We start from the raw sequence: 19,342 nt of genomic DNA on the forward strand, positions 1-19,342 counted from the left end.
CGGCGGCTCCTGAGGGACATCTCCAGGGATGGAGGAGGAAAGTAGGTTAGGCTTGGAGCTGCCGGTTCCTATCAGCTCACGGCTCCCATGGAGCATCTCCTGGGTCTCCATCCTTCTCCAGCCCAAGGTGGGATGATGCCGCGGCTGGAGGACCCTGGGGGTGCTGGGGAACCACCATGAGATGGTGCAGAGCAGCTTCTCCCACAGCTGGGGCATCCTTGAGGACCTGATCTCCCACTGTGTGGTCTCTGTTGGGGGAGGGTCCTGCCTGCCCCAGCAATGGAGGTGCTTTGCCCAGAGGTCCCACCTCACCACCCATAGGGTGACCCACCTCGGAGAGAGACCTGACGTGGGCCAGAACTGCAGGAAAAGCTTTAGTAGAAGGTCCAGCCAGTGGATCCCAGACCCTACAGATGTCCCAGCTGTGGGAAGGGCTTCACCATGACCTCAAAGCTCATCAGACACCACCAGACCCACACGGAGGAGCCCCCATGACCTCAAAGCTCATCAGATCCACACAGAGGAGGTCCCGACAAGTTCTCCATGTGCGGGAATTGCTACAAGGGGCTGAGGTCCCACCAGAACCACCCCATGAAGTGGGAGGTGGTGGCAACTCCCCGGCGTAGGTGGGCATCCATGATGGGTTGTGACTTTTGGGGTCTCCAGCCCCATACTGAAGTGGGAGGTGGTGGCAACTCCCCGGCGTAGGTGGGCATCCATGATGGGTTGTGACTTTTGGGGTCTCCAGCCCCATAGCTCCTGCTCAGGGTGCAGAAGGCCGCAGGTCCAGCCCTCATCTTCCTCCCCTTCACCCCCCATGATCCTCCAGCAACTCGGAGAGCCCAGAGACCTCGTTAAGAACGCTCAGCGTTAATTGGCGCAGGAAAACGAAGGTTTTCCCAGATGAAAAACCCAACATCTGGATTTTTCTGCTCTGGGAGGTGGGTCCAAGGTGATGTCCAGGAGCCGAGTCCTTCTGCTCTCGGAACCAAGTGGAAGAACTTTCCTTCTCCTCCACCTCCACACCGGGATGCTGGAAACTCATTAATGGGTTGAATTAATCAGATTTTGGTTTAAATTCCAGCCTTAATTAGGTATTTTTCAGAGTTGGGAAGGTCATCCGGGTCCCTGCCCCCACCTCGTGGTCCTGGCTCGGGACACCCGACCCCTAATTTCTGTCTAATTAAACCGTGAGCTTGCTCCGCTTTAGATGGAGGGGGCAGGACTGGGGGGCTCCATCCCAGTTCCTCCCAGCATCTCCCAGTAACACTGGGGGGCTCCATCCCAGTTCCCCCCAGCAGCAACCAGTAACACCGGGGGGCTCCATCCCAGTTCCCCCCAGCATCTCCCAGTGACACCGGGGGGCTCCATCCTCTCCCCCCCGCAATTACCAGTAACACCGGGGGGCTCCATCCCAGTTCCCTCCAGCATCTCCCAGTGACACCGGGGGGCTCCATCCCGCCCCCCCCGCAATTCCCGGTAACATCGGGGGGCTCTATCCCAGTGCCCCCCCAGCAGCTCCCAGTAACACCGGGGGGCTCCACCCTGCTCCCCCCAGCATCTCCCAGTAACACCGGGGGGCGTCCATCCCCCCCCCCCCCCCGCAATTACCAGTAACACCGGGGGGCTCCATCCCAGTTCCCCCCAGCAGCAACCAGTAACACCGGGGGACTGCATCCCAGTTCCCCCCAGCATCTCCCAGTGACACCGGGGGGCTCCATCCTGCTCCCCCGCAATTCCCAGTAACACTGGGGGGCTCCATCCCAGTTCCCCCCAGCATCTCCCAGTGACACTGGGGGGCTCCATCCCGCCCCCCCCCGCAATTCCCGGTAACACTGGGGGGCTCCATCCCAGTTCCCCCCAGCATCGCCCAGTGACACCGGGGGGCTCCATCCTGCTCCCCCGCAATTCCCGGTAACACTGGGGGGCTCCATCCCAGTTCCCCCCAGCATCTCCCAGTGACACCGGGGGGCTCCATCCTGCTCCCCCGCAATTCCCGGTAACACTGGGGGGCTCCATCCCAGTTCCCCCCAGCATCTCCCAGTGACACTGGGGGGCTCCATCCCGCCCCCCCCCGCAATTCCCGGTAACACTGGGGGGCTCCATCCCAGTTCCCCCCAGCATCGCCCAGTGACACCGGGGGGCTCCATCCTGCTCCCCCGCAATTCCCGGTAACACTGGGGGGCTCCATCCCAGTTCCCCCCAGCATCTCCCAGTGACACCGGGGGGCTCCATCCCGCCCCCCCCGCAATTCCCGGTTTGTTGCAGCCCGGCTCGGTGTGCCGAGGCACAGGAAGGGGCCGGGACAGCGGGACCGGGGCCGGGCTGGGGGGTGGGGGGTGGTGGTGTTGGGGTGGGGGGGGTGGTGTTGGGGTGGGGGGGGTGGTGGTGGGGGGGACACCCCCCCCCGTGCGCCCCCAGGACCGGCCGGAGCTATCCCCGCCGGGCGGCGCGCGCAGGTACCGGGGGGGTCCCGGGCGGCGGCTACAGGGAACGGGGGGCGGGGGGGGGGGTCCCGGGCATCTCCCCGTAGTTACCCGGGGGGTAGGGGGGGGGGGCTGGGCAGCGGCTGCAGGAAACGGAGTGGGGGGGGTGTCCCGGTGGGTAACGGGGGGGGGTCCCGGGCAGCTCCCGGTACGTAACGGGGGGGGGGGTGTCTCGAGAGACACCCTATAGGTAATGGGGGGGGGGGGGGTCCCGAGCAGTCCCCCGTATGTAATGAGGGGGGTCCCGGGCAGCTCCCCGTAGCTAATGGGGGGGGGCGTGTGTGTCCTGGGCAGTGGCTGCAGGGAACGGGGGGGTGGTCCCGGTAGGTAACGGGGTGGGGGGGGGGGGGGGAGGTTATGAGCAGGTCCCTATAGGTAATGGGGGGGGGGGGTCCCGAGCAGCACCCTATAGCTAATGAGGGGGGGGTCCCGGCCAGTTCTCCATAGGTAATGGGGGGGGTCCCAAGCAGCACTCTATAGGTAATGGCGGGGGGGGGGTGGTCCTGGGCAGCGGCATCAGGGAACGGGGGGGGGGGTGTCCCGGTAGGTAACGGGGCAGGGGGGTCCTGGGCAGCTCCCTATAGGTAAAGAGGGGGGGGGGTCCTGACGTGTCCCCCGTAGGGAATGGGGGGTCCCGCCCAGTTCCCCATAGGTAATGGGGGGGGGTCCCGAGCAGCACCCTATAGGTAATGGGGGGGGGCCCGGCCAGTTCCCCATAGGTAATGGGGGGGGTCCCGAGCAGCACCCTATAGGTAATGGGGGGGGGGGGTCCTGGGCAGCTCCCCGTAGGTAATGGGGGGGGTCCCGAGCAGCTCCCTGTAGGTAATGGGGGGGGTCCCGAGCAGCACCCTATAGGTAATGGGGGGGGGTCCCGGCCAGTTCCCCATAGGTAATGGGGGGGGTCCCAAGTAGCACCCTATAGGTAATGGGGGGGGGTCCCGGCCAGTTCCCCATAGGTAATGGGGGGGGGTCCCAAGTAGCACCCTATAGGTAATGGGGGGGGGTCCCAAGCAGCACCCTATAGGTAATGGGGGGGGGGGTCCTGGGCAGCTCCCCGTAGGTAATGGGGGGGGTCCCGAGCAGCACCCTATAGGTAATGGGGGGGGGGTCCCGAGCAGCACCCTATAGGTAATGGGGGGGGGTCCCCGGCCAGTTCCCCATAGGTAATGGGGGGGGGTCCCGGCCAGTTCCCCATAGGTAATGGGGGGGGTCCCAAGTAGCACCCTATAGGTAATGGGGGGGGGTCCCAAGCAGCACCCTATAGGTAATGGGGGGGGGGGGTCCTGGGCAGCTCCCCGTAGGTAATGGGGGGGGTCCCGAGCAGCACCCTATAGGTAATGGGGGGGGGGTCCCGAGCAGCACCCTGTAGGTAATGGGGGGGGGGTCCTGGCCAGTTCCCCATAGGTAATGGGGGGGGGTCCCAAGTAGCACCCTATAGGTAATGGGGGGGGGTCCCAAGCAGCACCCTATAGGTAATGGGGGGGGGGGGGGGTCCTGGGCAGTGCCCTGAAGGCAAAGAGGACCCACAGGACATGGGGGTGTCCAGGGCACCCCCCCTAGATAACAGGGTGTTTTGGGGAGGGGGTCAAGAAGGACCCCCCCCCACCCCACCCCCCGACACCCAGCAGAGCTCCTTAGTGCTTGTGGCCGATGCAGGTTGTCCCCTCTGGGGATGGGGGAGGCTGGAGACCCCCCCCCCCCAAATAACCAAACCCACCTGGGAGGGCTCTGAAGCCTCCCCAGTTGGACCCTCCCCCTCACCCAAGGGGATGGAGCTCCACCAGCCTCGCCCGGTGGGGTGGCCCGTGGACCACCGCTCTTCCCATGACGCCGTCCAAGAGAAGACCCATCAGAGCGTGGTGTCCCCAGGTAAGGACCTTCTTCCCCCGCCCCCCCCCCCCCATTTTAAGAGCTGCCCCCTCTTTCCACGGCTCCTCTGCCTGTGGCCCCCCCAGGGCACCCATCACAGGTCTCCTTTAAGAGTATCTGGACCCAGAGGCCACCACCAAGAGCGTCCAGGAGCAAAGCCCTCCCCACACCACGATAAGGACTCAAGAGCAAACATTGGTGTGGGGTGTGAGGAGGAGATAAGGACGTGAAGGGGCAACGAGCGCCCAGAGGAGACCTAAAACCTGCCCAATTAACGTTAACGGAGACGTTAACCGGACGCAAACCTCGCTGGGTCGCACCAATGGGTGGTCTTCTACCCACTGGTAGAACTTTGATGTTCTACCAAGAGCTTTGCAGCACATAAGGATGGAGCGCTGGGAGGGGGTGATGAGCAGGGGCGGTGGGCAGGGGGGGAAAAAATGGGGGGGCAGCCAGAAAAAGGGTGTAAAAGGGGCCGGTGGTGTAGTGGGAGGGGGCTGGTCTACGTGTTGGTCGTCACCGTTGGTCCTGTCATCGTTAGTCCATCTTTTAATTGTTTCTGGGGGAAACTGGTGGTGAGTGGGTTTGGGGTCACCTACAGGAGTCAGGCTGGGAGTGCGGGCACCCCTGCTCTGCAGTGGCAGCTACTGGAGTGAACTGGGAGCTGGTGGAGGGGGTGGAGGTCTTGCTGGAAGGGCTCCAGCAGTGTACTGGGTGGTACTGGTGTGGTCTGGAGCCACTGGAGAAGGTGGCTGTTCTTGACATCCCTTTAACACGCATCAAATGACCTACTTTGGTCTCCCAACAGGTGATGGGACAGACAGCGAGAAGAAGGCGGCGTCCCAACTCATGGAAGAGCACGAGGTGATGGTGGAAGGTCTCAGAGAGGAGCCCCAGAGCCCCAGGGTGGACACAGACCACGACGTTCAACACCAGCCAGATGATAAGCGAGGTGGCCAAGCACCAAGACGACCCCGAAAATGCTCCTTCAAAGGGACGTACGCCGAGGACCTTCAAGAAGATGCCACCCAACCGCAGAGCAGCTCCAGGGGGAAGGTGTACAAGTGCATGGACTGCAAGAAGATCTTCACCTGGGGGAGCAGCCTGACCCGTCACCGACGGATCCACACGGGAGAGAAACCCTTCAAGTGCTTGGATTGCGGGAAGAGCTTCACGCAGAGCGTGGTCCTCCTGCGTCACTGGAGGACGCACACCAAGGAGAAGCCCTTTCTCTGCACCACGTGCGGGAAACGCTTCTCCTGGCGCTCGGACCTCATCACCCATCACCGCATCCACACGGGAGAGAGACCGTACGCCTGCCCGCACTGCGAGAAGACCTTCCGCAAGAGGTCTCACCTCATGAGGCACCAGCAGGTGCTCCATAACGGTGAGTCCTGGGAGGCGGCTTGGCGTGAGGTGTCCCGTGCCCTGGTGGAGCTGTGGCCTCCTGGTCTGGAGGAGCATGTGGTGGGGCTGTCTTGGGGTTCCTGCTCCCGGCGTGGCAGCAGTGATGGGGTGGGAGATGTCCCTGGGGGTGGATTCGCTCTGTCCTCTGGCTGGGTTGAAGTATCGGTGGGGATAGGTCTGAGCAGGAGGTTGGACTGGAGACCTCCAACTAACGGAGCTGCACTGGAAAAACCTCCTCCATGCAGGGGTGAGGGGTCATGAATCAGTCTTGGTGGTAGCAGGTGGTCTCCAAGAACATTTTCCAGGTTCATTTGTGGACATGGAGGCCTCTCTTCGCCCATCCTCCACCACTGCAAACCCCCACCTGGGTCTTCCCAGCTTGCATTACCCCAACAGATACTTGGGTTTCTCCTCCATCCTTGGTCTTGGAAGTCCTGTTGGTGCAACATCTTTGTCTTTCTTGAGCAGGCACCAAGAAAACCCAGCTGGAGCTGGGACAACCACCCCAAGTGCCAGAGGAGACGCTGAAGACCAAGAAGGAGCAGTCACCAACGAGACAAGAGGGTGGCCTGAAGGACAACCATGCCACCACCAGCAAGCCGGTGGCCCGTGCCAAGCAGAAGACACATAAATGCCCAGAATGTGGGAAGACCTTCTGCTGGAGAAACAGCCTGAAACGCCACCAAAGGAACCACACGGGAGAACGACCGTACAAGTGCCCGGATTGCGGGAAGACCTTCAACGACTTCTCCAACCTGGTGTCCCACCACAGGATCCATAAGGGAGAGAGACCGTACGAGTGCCCCGAGTGCGGGGAGTGCTTCACCCAGAACTCCAGCCTTTCCAGGCATCGCAGGACCCACACCGGAGAAAAACCTTTCTCCTGCCCCGATTGCGGGAAGTCCTTCACTCAGAAGCAAAAACTCATCTTGCACCGATGGATCCACACGGGAGAGAAGCCCTACAGCTGCCAGCAATGCCAGAAAACCTTCCGGAGCAGCTCCCACCTCACCACCCACCAGCAGATCCACAGGCAGGATTGTTCCCACGCGTGCCTGGTCTGCGGGAAGTTGTTCAGCGTGGGCGCCGAGTGTCTTCGCCATCAGAGGACACACTTGGAGGAGGTGCCGGTGGGCCAAGGAGCTTCTGCAGGGGGTGACGTGCCACGGAATTAGGGGGTCGGGGTCTCCCTAGGTAGGGACTTCCACCCTTGGTCTCAGCCCATGAGCCCGGTGGTCTCAGAGGGGAAAATCAGAGATGGTTGGGGGGTGCTAATGTCCCACCAAGGTGTTTTTTGGTGGGGGATGAGGGGTTGTGTGAGCCCCTCGCTGCTTTTAAACATGAGTGCCTGCACGGAGATGTGAAGAAGGAGGAGATTTACCAGCAGGTGCCTTGGGTATGTGGACAGTGCGGCTCTTCCTTCACCCCAACACGTGGGACCACCGTATCCAAGAGTCCCACCTTCTCCACGGGGATTTGTGGGTCCAAGAAAAGGAGCTGTTGAAGAAACGCTTCCTTCTCAGCAAAACCAGGGTGCTCCCGTGAGTCCAAAGGGATTCTAAAGCCTCGTTATCCAGCGAGGTCATTAACGAGACCCAGGGTTGAACAAACTGTTGGACAGCCTTGGTAGGACGTAGCACTGGGACGTTGATGGCCATCTCACGTCTTGTTTTACCAGCTGTGGCCTTCGTGTCGTGCTTTATTCAGTTCACTCTTACTGTGTTGGCCTCTCCCTGTTCATCACTTCGTTAAAAATGCCTACCGCTAATTATTACCTGATTGCGAACTGCGAAGATGAACATCAGTGATGGGGCTCACCAAGGCTGAGGCTTTCGTACTTCCCGGTGGGATGCGGGGATGGCAGAAGGGAGAGGGAGCTGCTCGCACTGACAGCCCAGGGACTATTTTACCCTGAGGAAGGAGACGCTGTTGATGGGGGAAAATCACAGTAAAAAGTCTTGGGCGGTTTGGAGGAAGCAAAAATCCCACCAGGACCCAGCAATAAAAACGGAGCGGGTGGGATGCTCCGTTCTATACGTGCGCACATACGTTCGTATAGGCACACGTATCGAGCGGATGTGTGTGTCCCGCAGTAAATGGAAGAAATATTATTTATTTATTTTTTTTAATTTCTTATCAAGTATTGCAGATTTTGCTCGTAACGTCCTTCGGGTTTGACCAGAGAGGAGGGGGATGCACGAGGGACCGAGGGTGGGGATGCAACCAGGCAGGTGGCCCGACCAGGGGGATGTTCCCGGCCAGATCTCCTCGTGTCCAGCAATAAAACGGGGAGGGGGAGGTTGGGGGGGGGGGGGGAGGGTTCGGTCGGGAACCGCCTGGGCATCAGTCTCCCCACGGGAGGTGGCGAGTGATGGCCTTTGTATCACTGCTTCTCCTTCTTCTTCTTCCCTTTCTCCTCCTCCTCCTCCTCCTCCTTCTCCTTCTTCTCCTTCTCCTGCTCCTCCTTCTCCTCCTCCTTCTCCTTCTCTTCCTCCTTCTCCTTCTCCTTCCCTTTCTTCTTCTCCTCCTCCTCCTCCTTCTCCTCCTCCTTCTCCTTCTCTTCCTCCTTCTCCTTCTCCTTCCCTTTCTTCTTCTCCTCCTCCTCCTCCTTCTCCTCCTCCTCCTTCTCTTCCTCCTTCTCCTTCTCCTTCCCTTTCTTCTTCTCCTCCTCCTCCTCCTTATCTTCCTTCTCCTCCTCCTCCTTCTCCTCCTCCTCCTGCTCCTTCTCCTCCTCCTCCTCCTTCTCCTTCTCCTCCTTCTTCTCCTCCTCCTTCTCCTCGTCCTCCTCCTCCTTTCCTTTCTCCTCCTCCTCCTCCTTTCTCTTATTAAACCGTTTTTATCTCCACCCACGACTTTTCTCGCTTTTACTCTTTCCCTCCCCGGGTTGACCCAGCGCGGGTAGGAGCAGCCAACCCCATCATCTCCGTCCCTGGCCCTCCTGGGGGTGCCATGAGTTTTGGGGTCGGAGGGGGGAAAGTGGGGACCAAGGGTGGGCGCTGGTCCCCGGTGAAGGTGGAGGCGGGGTGGAGGAGGAGCAGGAGCAGGAGCAGGAAGACGAGGGATGGGGGAGGAGTAGGAGCAGGAGAGATGGAGGAGGAGGAGGGATGGAGGAGGAGAAGCAGGAGGAGGAGGGATGGAGGAGGAGGAGCAGGAGCAGGAAGAGGAGGGATGGGGAGGAGCAGGAGGAGGAGAGATGGAGGAGGAGGAGGGATGGAGGAGGAGCAGGAGCAGGAGCAGGAAGAGGAGGGATGGGGAGGAGCAGGAGGAGGAGAGATGGAGGAGGAGGAGGGATGGAGGAGGAGGAGGGATGGAGGAGCAGGAGCAGGAAGAGGAGGGTTGGAGCAGGAGGAGGAGCAGGAGCAGGAAGAGGAGGGATGGGGAGGAGCAGGAGGAGGAGAGATGGAGGAGGAGGAGGGATGGAGGAGGAGGAGGGATGGAGGAGGAGGAGGGATGGAGGAGCAGGAGCAGGAAGAGGAGGGTTGGAGCAGGAGGAGGAGCAGGAGCAGGAAGAGGAGGGATGGGGGAGGAGCAGGATGAGGAGAGATGCAGGAGCAGGAGCAGGAGGAGCATGAGGAGGAGGAGGGATGGAGGAGGGGCGGGAGGAGGAGGGACGGAGGAGGAAGAGGAGGGACCATGCGGCTCCAGGGCTCACTCTCTCCGGGTCACCAGAGGAGCCATCTCCACATCCCCCCACCGCATCCCACCGGTACCTGGCGAGGGGGGTCCTGGGGCCGCGTGGGGCAAGGAGATGGGTTGGGAGTGGTCCACGGGCTGTGCCGTGGGGCTGAGCTCTGGGGGGGCCAGGGGCGGCTGGGGTGGGATGCAGATGTGGGGCAGGTGGTGGTGGTCGTGTCCTGCCAGGGGCCAGGTGGCGGCTGGTGGCTGCTGATGCTTTGGGACACACGGCGGGGTGATGGTTGGACCCATCCCACCCATGGGGTGCGACTCCATCACCCATCACCGCGTCCTCGATCTTCTCCAGGTCTTCCCAGTGGAGCCAGGGTTGGGAACTGGGTGCGGGGGGAGAGGGTGGCACGGAGGAGAAGCCCCATGGGTAGGTGGGCAGCGGGGGAGGAGAAGGACACGCCGTCATCCTTCCTCAGCCCAGAGGTCCACGTGGACCTTCTCTGGTCACCCTCCGTAGGTCTCTTTCCCGTGGCCTTTTCTGTGTCCTTATGCCCTGTGAGCTGCATGGGTGTGGGGTTGGAGCCTGGGGTCACCACCACCCCCCGTGGGACCACCGGAGCTGCTGAGCAGGCTCAGATTTGGGCGTCAGAGCCTTACACATCCCTGAGAACTTTGGCAAAGGCCGTGGCCTCACTGTGGCTTGGGATCTTCATCCCTACAGCTGACGGGATGGCCGATGGGAATGCAAACGGTCTGGAGGAACCAGAAGGATACGTGCTGGGTTGGGACCCGTCTGAGGTGGACATCTGCCAAGAGCTAAACCAAGAGCAGGAGTGTGAGAGTCAACCCCAGGAAGCCTCGGAAGAACCGAGCAACGATGCCCATGGGCGCCCATCACCGAGGAAGGGTGGGCGGCTGCCGGCCCGCCGCGGGAGCCGTGCGAAGAAGAAACCCTATAGCTGCAGGAAGAGTGGGGCCACCCCCGAGGCCCCCTATACCTGCCCCGACTGCGGGAAGATCTTCAGCCGGAGGTCCTTCCTCGTCCCCCACCAGCGCATCCACACCGGTGAGAAGCCCTTCACCTGCCACGAGTGCGGGAAGGGTTTCCGCGTTGGGTCAGCGCTCAACAAGCATCAGCGGATCCACACGGGCGAGAAACCCTACAAGTGCTCGGATTGCGGGAAGTGTTTCCGTCTCACCTCCACCCTCAGCACCCATCGGAAGATCCACACCGGGGACAAACCCTACGTCTGCCTCGTTTGCGGGAAGAGCTTTCGGTTGAGCGCGTATCTACTGGCCCACGAAGCCACCCATAGCGTGGACAACCCTTTTCGGTGCCTTGCGTGCGGGAAGAACTTCAGCTTGAGGCGCTACTTGGCCATTCATCAGCGGATCCATACGGGGGAGAAGCCGTTCAAGTGCTCGGTGTGCGGGAAGGGCTTCAACCGGAGGTCGATCCTCATCGTCCACCAGCGGGTCCACACCGGGGAGAAACCCTACAAATGCCCCGAGTGCGGGAAGAGCTTCATCATGAGTTCAGACCTTGTCGCCCACCGGAGGATCCACACCGGGGAGAAACCATACAACTGCCTCGACTGCGATAAAAGCTTTCGCTTGAGCTCCCACCTTACGAGACACCAGCGAAGCCACACCGGGGAGAGACCCTACAGATGTATGGACTGCGGGCAAAGCTACACGGACAGCTCTGGACTCATCAAACACAAGAAGATGCACATGGAGAAGATGCAGAGGGCATCTCCGGGAGCCCACGCGGCGGAGGGACGTTATAAATGCCCCTACTGTAGTAAGAGCTTCCATACAAAGTCAACTCTGGTCCTTCACCGGGCTACCCATGCCGGAGAGCGACCCTATAGATGCTCCAAGTGCGAGAAGAGCTTCAGCCACAGCGCAACCCTACAGAAACACCAACGAATCCATACGGGAGAGAGACCCTTCAAGTGTCCTGACTGTGAGAAGTGCTACAACGATAGCTCAACCCTTCGGAGACACCGGAGGAGCCACACCGAGGAGAAACCCTACAAGTGTCCCAGTTGTGGGGAGTGTTTCAGTGCCATCGCGGCTCTCCTGAAGCATCAGCGGTTCCACACCGAGGGGAGACCTTACAGATGCTCCGACTGCGGGAAGAATTTCCACTCGAACTTTCTCCTTGTCACCCACCGACGAACCCACACGGGAGAAAGACCCTACACCTGCCCCATCTGCAAAAAAACCTTCCGGCAAGCCTCCCACCGTACGAGGCACCAGGAGATTCACAGGAGGACCAGGGCTGGTGGTGTTCCTTCCCGTGATGTGGCCGAGCACCACGTGCGGAATGGAAAGAGCCAGCAGAGAGCGGGAGCAGAGGTGGGCCGTGATGATCAGCTGAGTCCGGATGGTGCTTCCACAGCTCAACTGTAAAAGAATTTGAGGTGCCCCGCGTCCATCAACTGGTCCGAGTGACTCATCCAGAGATGTGCCCCATGTCGTGCCCGATCACCATGGTTGTGTGTTAATAATTAGCCAATTACTGATGACATGGCATTCCTACGTCAACCTTTTTGTAGCATGACCCTTATTCTTCTCACCTTGTTGACCCTGAGTACCTTTGGGCTCTTGCTTTCAAATTTAGTCTTATTCCCTCATGTCTGAGTCCGTCTCCTCCCAAACTCATCACAACCAAGCCTCCAACCATCGTTCCCGACTCACCCTTGACTTCATCCCCTTTTTTTACTCAAGTAGGTCCTTAGGTGATGGGAAAAACTCCAACTTTTGGATCCCAGCTGGTCCTTACGCTGGGTTGAGCGAGCGGGAAGACATCCAGACTGGAGCCACCTTCTCGTTTGGTGTTGATGAGGGATGGCCACCTGACTCCATAGCGCTGTCCTACCTCAGCTCAACCGATGCCCATGCAGGGACGTCACCTTTTTTGGGGACGGGCGTGGGAGTGCTCGATGGCATCCAACGCTAAAGTCCTGGTCAATGAGTTAGATGCAATGACTACCTTGCCGTGAGATCTTCGCGTTCCCTTGCTGTCACGGCTGCTTGAGTTGGGAGCAGGACCGTGGCCAACCCCAAACAGTGTCCCCTAACGAGAACATCCCATTTAGGTAATTATTAAACACCTTCGGGGTAACCCAAGGGAGTGTTTCCTTGGCTTTGAGTTGCCTTCAGAGCCAATGGTGGGTTCAAGCTGAAACCTCAAGGTGACGCCAGAAGTCTACCTGCTGTGGGATCAAGCCAAAACCTCAAGAGAAGGTGACACCAGAAGTCCACCTGCTGTGGGACCAAGCCGAAACCTCAAGAGAAGGTGACACCAGAAGTCCACCTGCTGTGGGACCAAGCCAAAACCTCAAGAGAAGGTGACACCAGAAGTCCACCTGCTGTGGGACCAAGCCGAAACCTCAAGAGAAGGTGACACCAGAAGTCTGTACGCTGAAATTCATGAAGTTGCCTGGGATGATGCCACCGAATGTCACCTACAAGCCTGGTGGCCCTTGAGAAGACTTTGCTCATGATGTAAGTGTGGACGTAGGTTGACTACGTGAGGTCTTGCTGCTGAATGAACCCGTCCCATCGCATCTTTGGGTCTACACCAAGGTGGATGGTCCACCTCATGGCCAACAGCCCTGGCATGGGAAGGATGGCCACCAGTGTGGTCTACTGGTGGAGACTGCATCCCAGAGCCAGGAGTAGGGTCCATGGAATTCCTTTGTGACCCCTCATCTGTGCCTTAATTCCCTTGGGGGAGTCATCTCCCATCCCATCCCACCACGATGATGGTCATCTACGCCAGGAACGGCTGGTTTTATCTACAACTTTTGTGTCGTTTTCCATCTATTGACTCTTGGTAGCCACCGTACGAGTATTAACCCACCTCTGTGTATCTTTACTCCCCAATTTACTCCCCAGTTACTCCGATTTCAACTTTAATACAATTTAAACTGTAATAAAACTTCTAGAAGCGCCGCCCTGATACCGGGGGAAAAAAGGGCAAGAATTTAAAATTTCAATTTAATGACAAAGAAATTCCTGAATCTGTTAAAAAAAATCATCAAACGTCGAGGGTGGGGATCGATTTTAGGATGGTCTCCCACCCTCATGGTTAATTAGTCCAGATGATGCAGGGGATGATGCGATCGGGGAATTTGAAATGCTCCAAACCCTTTAATTATTATTTTATATATCTATATATATGCGTGCGCACACACGTATATAGAAAATAATTAATTTGAGCCCAGTAATTAGTGAATTATTGGATTTACTGTTGTTTCCACCCAGAAAACTGTGCTTCACGCATTTGCTCTGAAATAAAAGGTTTATTCCTTCAGGCTGTCGGGTGGGTGTCGTCCCAGAGAGCTTGTTAATTGCGGTGGGTCATTAATGAGTAATTTTAGGGGGGCGCAGGGATGGGGAAGGGGGGGTGAGGTTTTGGGGGGGGGGGGGGTGCAGGAGGGGTCCCAGGGGCTGGGTAGCGCTTTGTCCCCAGCCCAGGGGGGGATGGAGCTGCTCACTGGTGTGATGAGCGGTCAGTTCTCAGCCTGGGGGGGGTGGGGGGTGGTGGTCCCTGTGATGGGTGGGGTTTTTTTTGGGGGGGGTGGGGGGTGTTTGGAGCTTGCAGGACTCCAGAGCTGAGCCACAAATATCTCGGGGTGGGGGTGGGGGTGGGGGTGGTGTGTGTGTCCTTGGGAGATGATTTTTGGGGGGGGTGGGGGTGGTGGATGGGGGGGTCCCTGGGAGGTGGTGTTTTTTTTGGGGGGGGGGGTTGACCCTGGGGTGTGTTTTTGGGGGAGGGGGGGATAAGGGGAACCTGAGGGAGGTGGGTTTTTTTGGGGTGGTGGATGGGGGGACACAGTGGGGTGTTTTTGGGGAGGGGGCAATAAGGGGGGACCTGAGGGGGTGGGTGGTTTTTTTTTGGGGGGGGGGGATAGGTGGGACCGGGGGTGTGGTTTTTTTGGGAAGTGGATAGGGGGGGATGCGAGGGGGTGGGGTTTTTTTTTTGGGGGGGGAGGATGGGGGGGATCCGGGTGTGCGTGATTGGTTTTTTTTTGGGGGGTGGGTGTATAGGGGGGACCCGGGGTGGTGGTTTTTATTTTGGGGGGGTGGGGGGCATGGGGGGGGTGTTTGCAGTTTGCAGGGCTCCCGAGCTGAGCCACTACTGGCTCTTGGGGGTGTATTGGGGGGGTCCCCGGGAGGTGGGTGGGTTTTTAATTTTTCTTTTTTGGAGGGGGGAGGGCGGTAGCGGCTCCCGGCAGAAGGCTGTGCTCGGTGGGGTGGGGGGATGCGCCCCCCCCCCCGCGATGGGGGGTTGGTCTTCCTGGGTCAGGCACCGCCGCCGCCTCCATTGTCAACCCGCAGCCCCGCAGCGAGCGCCCGGTACCGAGGGGGGGGGGGGGCGTCCCGGAGCCCCCGCAGCCCCGGGCGTGGGGACCCCCGGGAACCCGCACAGGGGCGATCCCGGAGAGGGGGGACCCCGGGACCCCGGGGAGGGGAGACCCCCAGGACTCTATAGAGGGGGGAGTCCGGGGAGGGGGGACCCCCGGGACCCCGGGGACGGGAGACCCCCAGGACCCTACAGAGGGGGGAGTCCGGGGAGGGGGGACCACGGAGAGGGGGGACCCCCAGGACCCTGGGGAGGGGAGACCCCCAGGACTCTAAAGAGTGGGAAGCCCTGAGAGTGGGACCCCCGGGACCCCGGGGAGGGGAGACCCCCAGGACCCTATAGAGGGGGGAGCCCGGGGAGGGGGGACCCCCGAGACCCCGGAGTAGGGGGACCGCAGAGAGGGGGGACCCCTAGGACCCCGGGGAGGGGAGACCCCCAGGACCCTAAAGAGGGGGGAGCCCGGGGAGGGGGGACCCCCGAGACCCCGGAGTAGGGGGACCGCAGAGAGGGGGGACCCCTAGGACCCCGGGGAGGGGAGACCCCCAGGACCCTAAAGAGGGGGGAGCCCGGGGAGGGGGGACCCCCGAGACCCCGGAGTAGGGGGACCGCAGAGAGGGGGGACCCCTAGAACCCCGGGGAGGGGAGACCCCCAGGACCCCGGGGAGGGGAGACCCCCAGGACCCTATAGAGGGGGGAGCCCGGGGAGGGGGGACCCCCGAGACCCCGGAGTAGGGGGACCGCAGAGAGGGGGGACCCCTAGGACCCCGGGGAGGGGAGACCCCCAGGACTATAAAGACTGGGAAGCCTTGAGAGTGGGACCCCCGGGACCCCGGAGAGGGGGGACCCCCAGGACCCTAAAGAGGGGGGAGTGCGGAGACCCCTGGGATCTCGGAGAGGGGGGGATCCTGGAGAGGGAGAGACTCCCAGGACCCCCGGGACCCTGGAGACAGAGGACCCCCAAGACAGCAAGGAAGGGGGAACTTGGAGAGTGAGACCCCCCCCAGGGACGCCCAGAGAGGGGGGAAACCCCCGAGACCCCCAAGAGTGGGACCCCTGAGGCTCCTGAGACCCCAGAGATTGGGACCCCTGAGACCTCCAGGACTCCAGAGCAGGGGGGAGCCTGGAGGGTGGGGGACACCCACGGAGCAGGGGACCCCAGCCCCAGTGCCCCATAGCCCCCCATGGCCCCAGGACAGTGGGGTGAGCAGGAGCATCGCCCCCCCCCCCCCCTCAAACTTTGCCCCCCCAGGTGACGGGGACAGGAGACCCCAGAGCTCTTTCCTTCCCCACCCCTGTGGGACCCCTTTTTGGGGTTGGTGGTCCCTGCCTCAGTTTCCCCCTGTAGAACACAGCGGGGGAAATGCCTTGAGTGGGTGGGTGTTGTCTGGGTGTTGTGTTGGGTGGCTTTTGGGCTGAGAACGAGGGATTTGGGGGCTAAGCCACAGCCAAGGACCTTGCCCTTGCCCTTGTCCTGGTCTGGGGACACGAAGCTGCTCCTTCCCTTCCCGTAACCGCGTTCCCCAAGTGGGACAAGCTCCTTCCTTCTCCCCCACCTCCCTTTCGAGGATGCCCCACATCTTGGCTCTGTCTTGATGCTTTGGAGGGTCTTATGGGATCTGTCTTGGGGTTTGGAGGGTCTTATGGGCTGTGTCTTGCGTTTTGGAGGGTTTTGTGGGCTCTGTCTTGGGTTTTGGAGGGTCTTATGGGCTCTGTCTTGGGTTTTGGAGGGTTTTGTGGGCTCTATCTTGGGTTTTGGAGGTTTTATGGGCTCTGTCTTGGGTTTTGGAGGGTTTTGTGGGCTCTATCTCGGGTTTTGGAGGGTTTTATGGGCTCTCTCATGGGTTTTGGAGGGTTTGTGGGCTATATCTTGGGTTATGGAGTGTTTTGTAGGCTCTGTCTTGGGTTTTGGAGGGTTTTGTGGGCTATATCTTGGGTTATGGAGGGTTTTATGGGCTCTGTCTTGGGTTTTGGAGGGTTTTGTGGGCTCTGTCTTGGGTTTTGGAGGTTTTATGGGCTCTGTCTTGGGTTTTGGAGGGTTTTGTGGGCTCTATCTCGGGTTTTGGAGGGTTTTATGGGCTCTCTCATGGGTTTTGGAGGGTTTTGTGGGCTATATCTTGGGTTATGGAGTGTTTTGTAGGCTCTGTCTTGGGTTTTGGAGGGTTTTGTGGGCTATATCTTGGGTTATGGAGGGTTTTATGGGCTCTGTCTTGGGTTTTGGAGGGTTTTGTGGGCTCTGTCTCGGGTTTTGGAGGGTTTTATGTGATCTGTCTCGGGTTTTGGAGGTTTTATGGGCTCTGTCTTGGGTTTTGGAGCATTTTATGGGCGCTGTCTTAGGTTTTGGAGGTTTTTAGAGGCTGTATCTTGAGGGTTTTATGGACACAAGATGGTGCCGGTGTCCTGCCTGTTGATTTCCCGGTAGGGATGGACTCGGGCAGGAGCAACCCACAAGCCGGGAAGGTGCTCACAGCTTGTTTCCCTCCCCCTGCTCCTCAAACCAGGATCTGCCGCTCCCAAACCTTGGCCAGATCACGGAGGAGGCTGCGAGGAAGAGGAGATGCTACGAGATACCCAGGCAGGTGAGGAGGAATTCACTCGACCTTCCATCCTCTCTTCTCCTCCCTCTTCCAGCCGGGCATTGCTCCTGCGTGTAGGACAGCCCAGTTGCTGACGCCGTCCTCCCGGCGACAGATCTGGGAGGATCTCCTTCCCCTTCCCTCTGGCATGGATTCAAATCCCATTCCTGTTCCTTCCTCCAGCCGGCATGGAGGTGGGGATGGAGAACGCGGAGGAGAAACCCCACCGGCAGGACCGTGCGGGAGAAGCCCTTTTGAAGGGCTCCGTGGAGCAGGAGGTCAACGGGGAGGAGAAGCCAAGAAGATGCCCCACGGGAAGAGGTTGCCAACCCACCCCGCGAAGCTCTGAGGAGGAAAGACCCACCATCTGCGAGGAATGCGGCCGGAGCTTCAGCCGGAGCTCGAACCTGGTGGTCCACCAGCGGTTGCACGCAGGCGAGAAGCCCTACAAGTGCTTGGAGTGCGGGAAGAGCTTCAGCCGGAGCTCCCACCTCATCACCCACCAACGTCTACACACCGGGGAGAAACCCTACAAGTGTCCCGAGTGCGGGAAGAGCTTCAGCGACAGCTCCACCCTCATCACCCACCAACGCTTGCACACCGGCGAGAAGCCCTACAAATGCCCCGATTGCGGGAAGGGCTTCAACCAGAGCTCCAACCTCACGTCCCACCAACGCACCCACACTGGGGAAAGACCCTACAAGTGCCCCGAGTGTGGGAAGAGCTTCAGCGTCAGCTCCTACCTGATCCGCCACCAGAAGATCCACACCGGGGAGAGACCCTACAAGTGCGAGGAGTGCGAGAAGACCTTCAGCCAGAGCTCCAGCCTCATCATCCACCAGCGCGTCCACACCGGGGAGAAGCCCTACAGATGCGTTGACTGCGGGAAGTGGTTTCGGAACAGCTCGGACCTCATCAGGCACCAGCGGACACATACGGGGGAGAGACCCTACCGCTGCCCCGACTGTGGCAAGAGCTTCAACCGCAGCTCCAACCTGATGACCCACCAACGCATCCACACCGGGGAGAAGCCCTATGAGTGTCCTGAGTGCGGCAGGAGCTTCACCGTGAGTTCTGCCTTGATTAAACACCAAAGGACCCACCGGGAAGGGAAGCCCTACGAGTGCCCCGACTGCGGGAAGAGCTTTATCCGCTGTTCAAACTTCATCACGCATCGGAGGACCCACGTTGGGTAGAGACTTGGTGACCCACCTTGGGTAAAGACCTGGCGGGTGGTCCCCACATCTTCCCGGCTCCCCACAGGGACCTGGATGGATGCGTTTGCTGGGATGGGCTCTGCTGTGGGATGCAGACCCATGGCAGAAGTTCGGTAGGAGGAGTGGACTCATTGGCTTTAGACTCCAAAAAGTCACGTCGGCTTGGTCCGAGAATTTCTTCTGGTGGCACTGAGCAACACCATACAGACCACAGGCTTCTTCCACTGCCAAATGGTGGATGGATTTGGGCGTAGACCAAGGTTTTAAAGATGCCGCTTGGGACTCAGCATCTTCAGGATGGAAGAAATGGGGTGGAAACGGTCGCACAACCCTGTTGGGACACACCAGGTTGAGTTCTTCCTCGTTTATAGGGTTTTTTTGGGTTTTTTTTTCGCCTGTGACGTTATTCGGTGGCATCATGCAACCTCTGTCCTGCCCATCTATGGTTCGTCTTTGGAAGATTGAAGTCTTGAGTTGGCCAAAGGGCTTCAGAAGAGGCTCCTGCAACATTTTGGGGATGGAGGTGGGCACAGCCCAACTCCGTGTCCTGCTCTCGCTCCCTTCCCGCTGCCAAAAATAAATCAGAATTTCTCCTCCACTCACCTCCGTGGTTGGACCCGAACCCCCTCGTTCTCATCCAGGCTGGGGCTTGGCCATCGCGAGGGTTGAGTTTTCCCAATGGGGCTGGAAGGATGGGACAACTCCAGGAGGGGTGGAGGCGCAGGAGGACACGTGGGATGGTGGCAATCACGTTTTGGAAGGATGCTGCACCCCTACGGCATC

At 59.9% G+C, this 19,342-nt stretch overlaps 1 protein-coding gene across 6 annotated transcripts; it reads left to right on the forward strand.

Annotated features, from left to right (window-relative positions):
• The first annotated feature begins 4,001 nt into the window (after nucleotides 1–4,001).
• Nucleotides 4,002–19,161, forward strand: LOC119141984 (zinc finger protein 239-like). 6 transcript variants are annotated; one of them, XM_037374688.1, is made up of 4 exons: nucleotides 4,002–4,355; nucleotides 5,164–5,742; nucleotides 6,231–6,886; nucleotides 10,377–13,716. In XM_037374688.1, the coding sequence occupies exons 1-4, from the start codon at nucleotides 4,019–4,021 to the stop codon at nucleotides 11,805–11,807; spliced, it is 3,003 nt and encodes a 1,000-aa protein (XP_037230585.1). In that variant the 5' UTR covers nucleotides 4,002–4,018; the 3' UTR covers nucleotides 11,808–13,716. The 6 variants fall into 6 exon arrangements, 5 of the variants coding, with proteins under 5 accessions (XP_037230585.1, XP_037230582.1, XP_037230581.1 ...); XM_037374685.1 differs by lacking the exons at nucleotides 4,002–4,355; nucleotides 5,164–5,742; nucleotides 6,231–6,886; nucleotides 10,377–13,716 and adding exons at nucleotides 9,338–9,468; nucleotides 17,268–17,345; nucleotides 17,526–19,161; XM_037374687.1 differs by lacking the exons at nucleotides 4,002–4,355; nucleotides 5,164–5,742; nucleotides 6,231–6,886 and adding an exon at nucleotides 17,701–19,161 and having other exon boundaries at nucleotides 9,568–11,119; nucleotides 11,408–11,431.
• Nucleotides 19,162–19,342: the final 181 nt, after the last annotated feature.

The sequence above is a fragment of the Falco rusticolus genome, unplaced genomic scaffold, assembly GCF_015220075.1.
Source record: "Falco rusticolus isolate bFalRus1 unplaced genomic scaffold, bFalRus1.pri scaffold_131_arrow_ctg1, whole genome shotgun sequence".
In the NCBI taxonomy this organism is placed as follows: domain Eukaryota; kingdom Metazoa; phylum Chordata; class Aves; order Falconiformes; family Falconidae; genus Falco; species Falco rusticolus.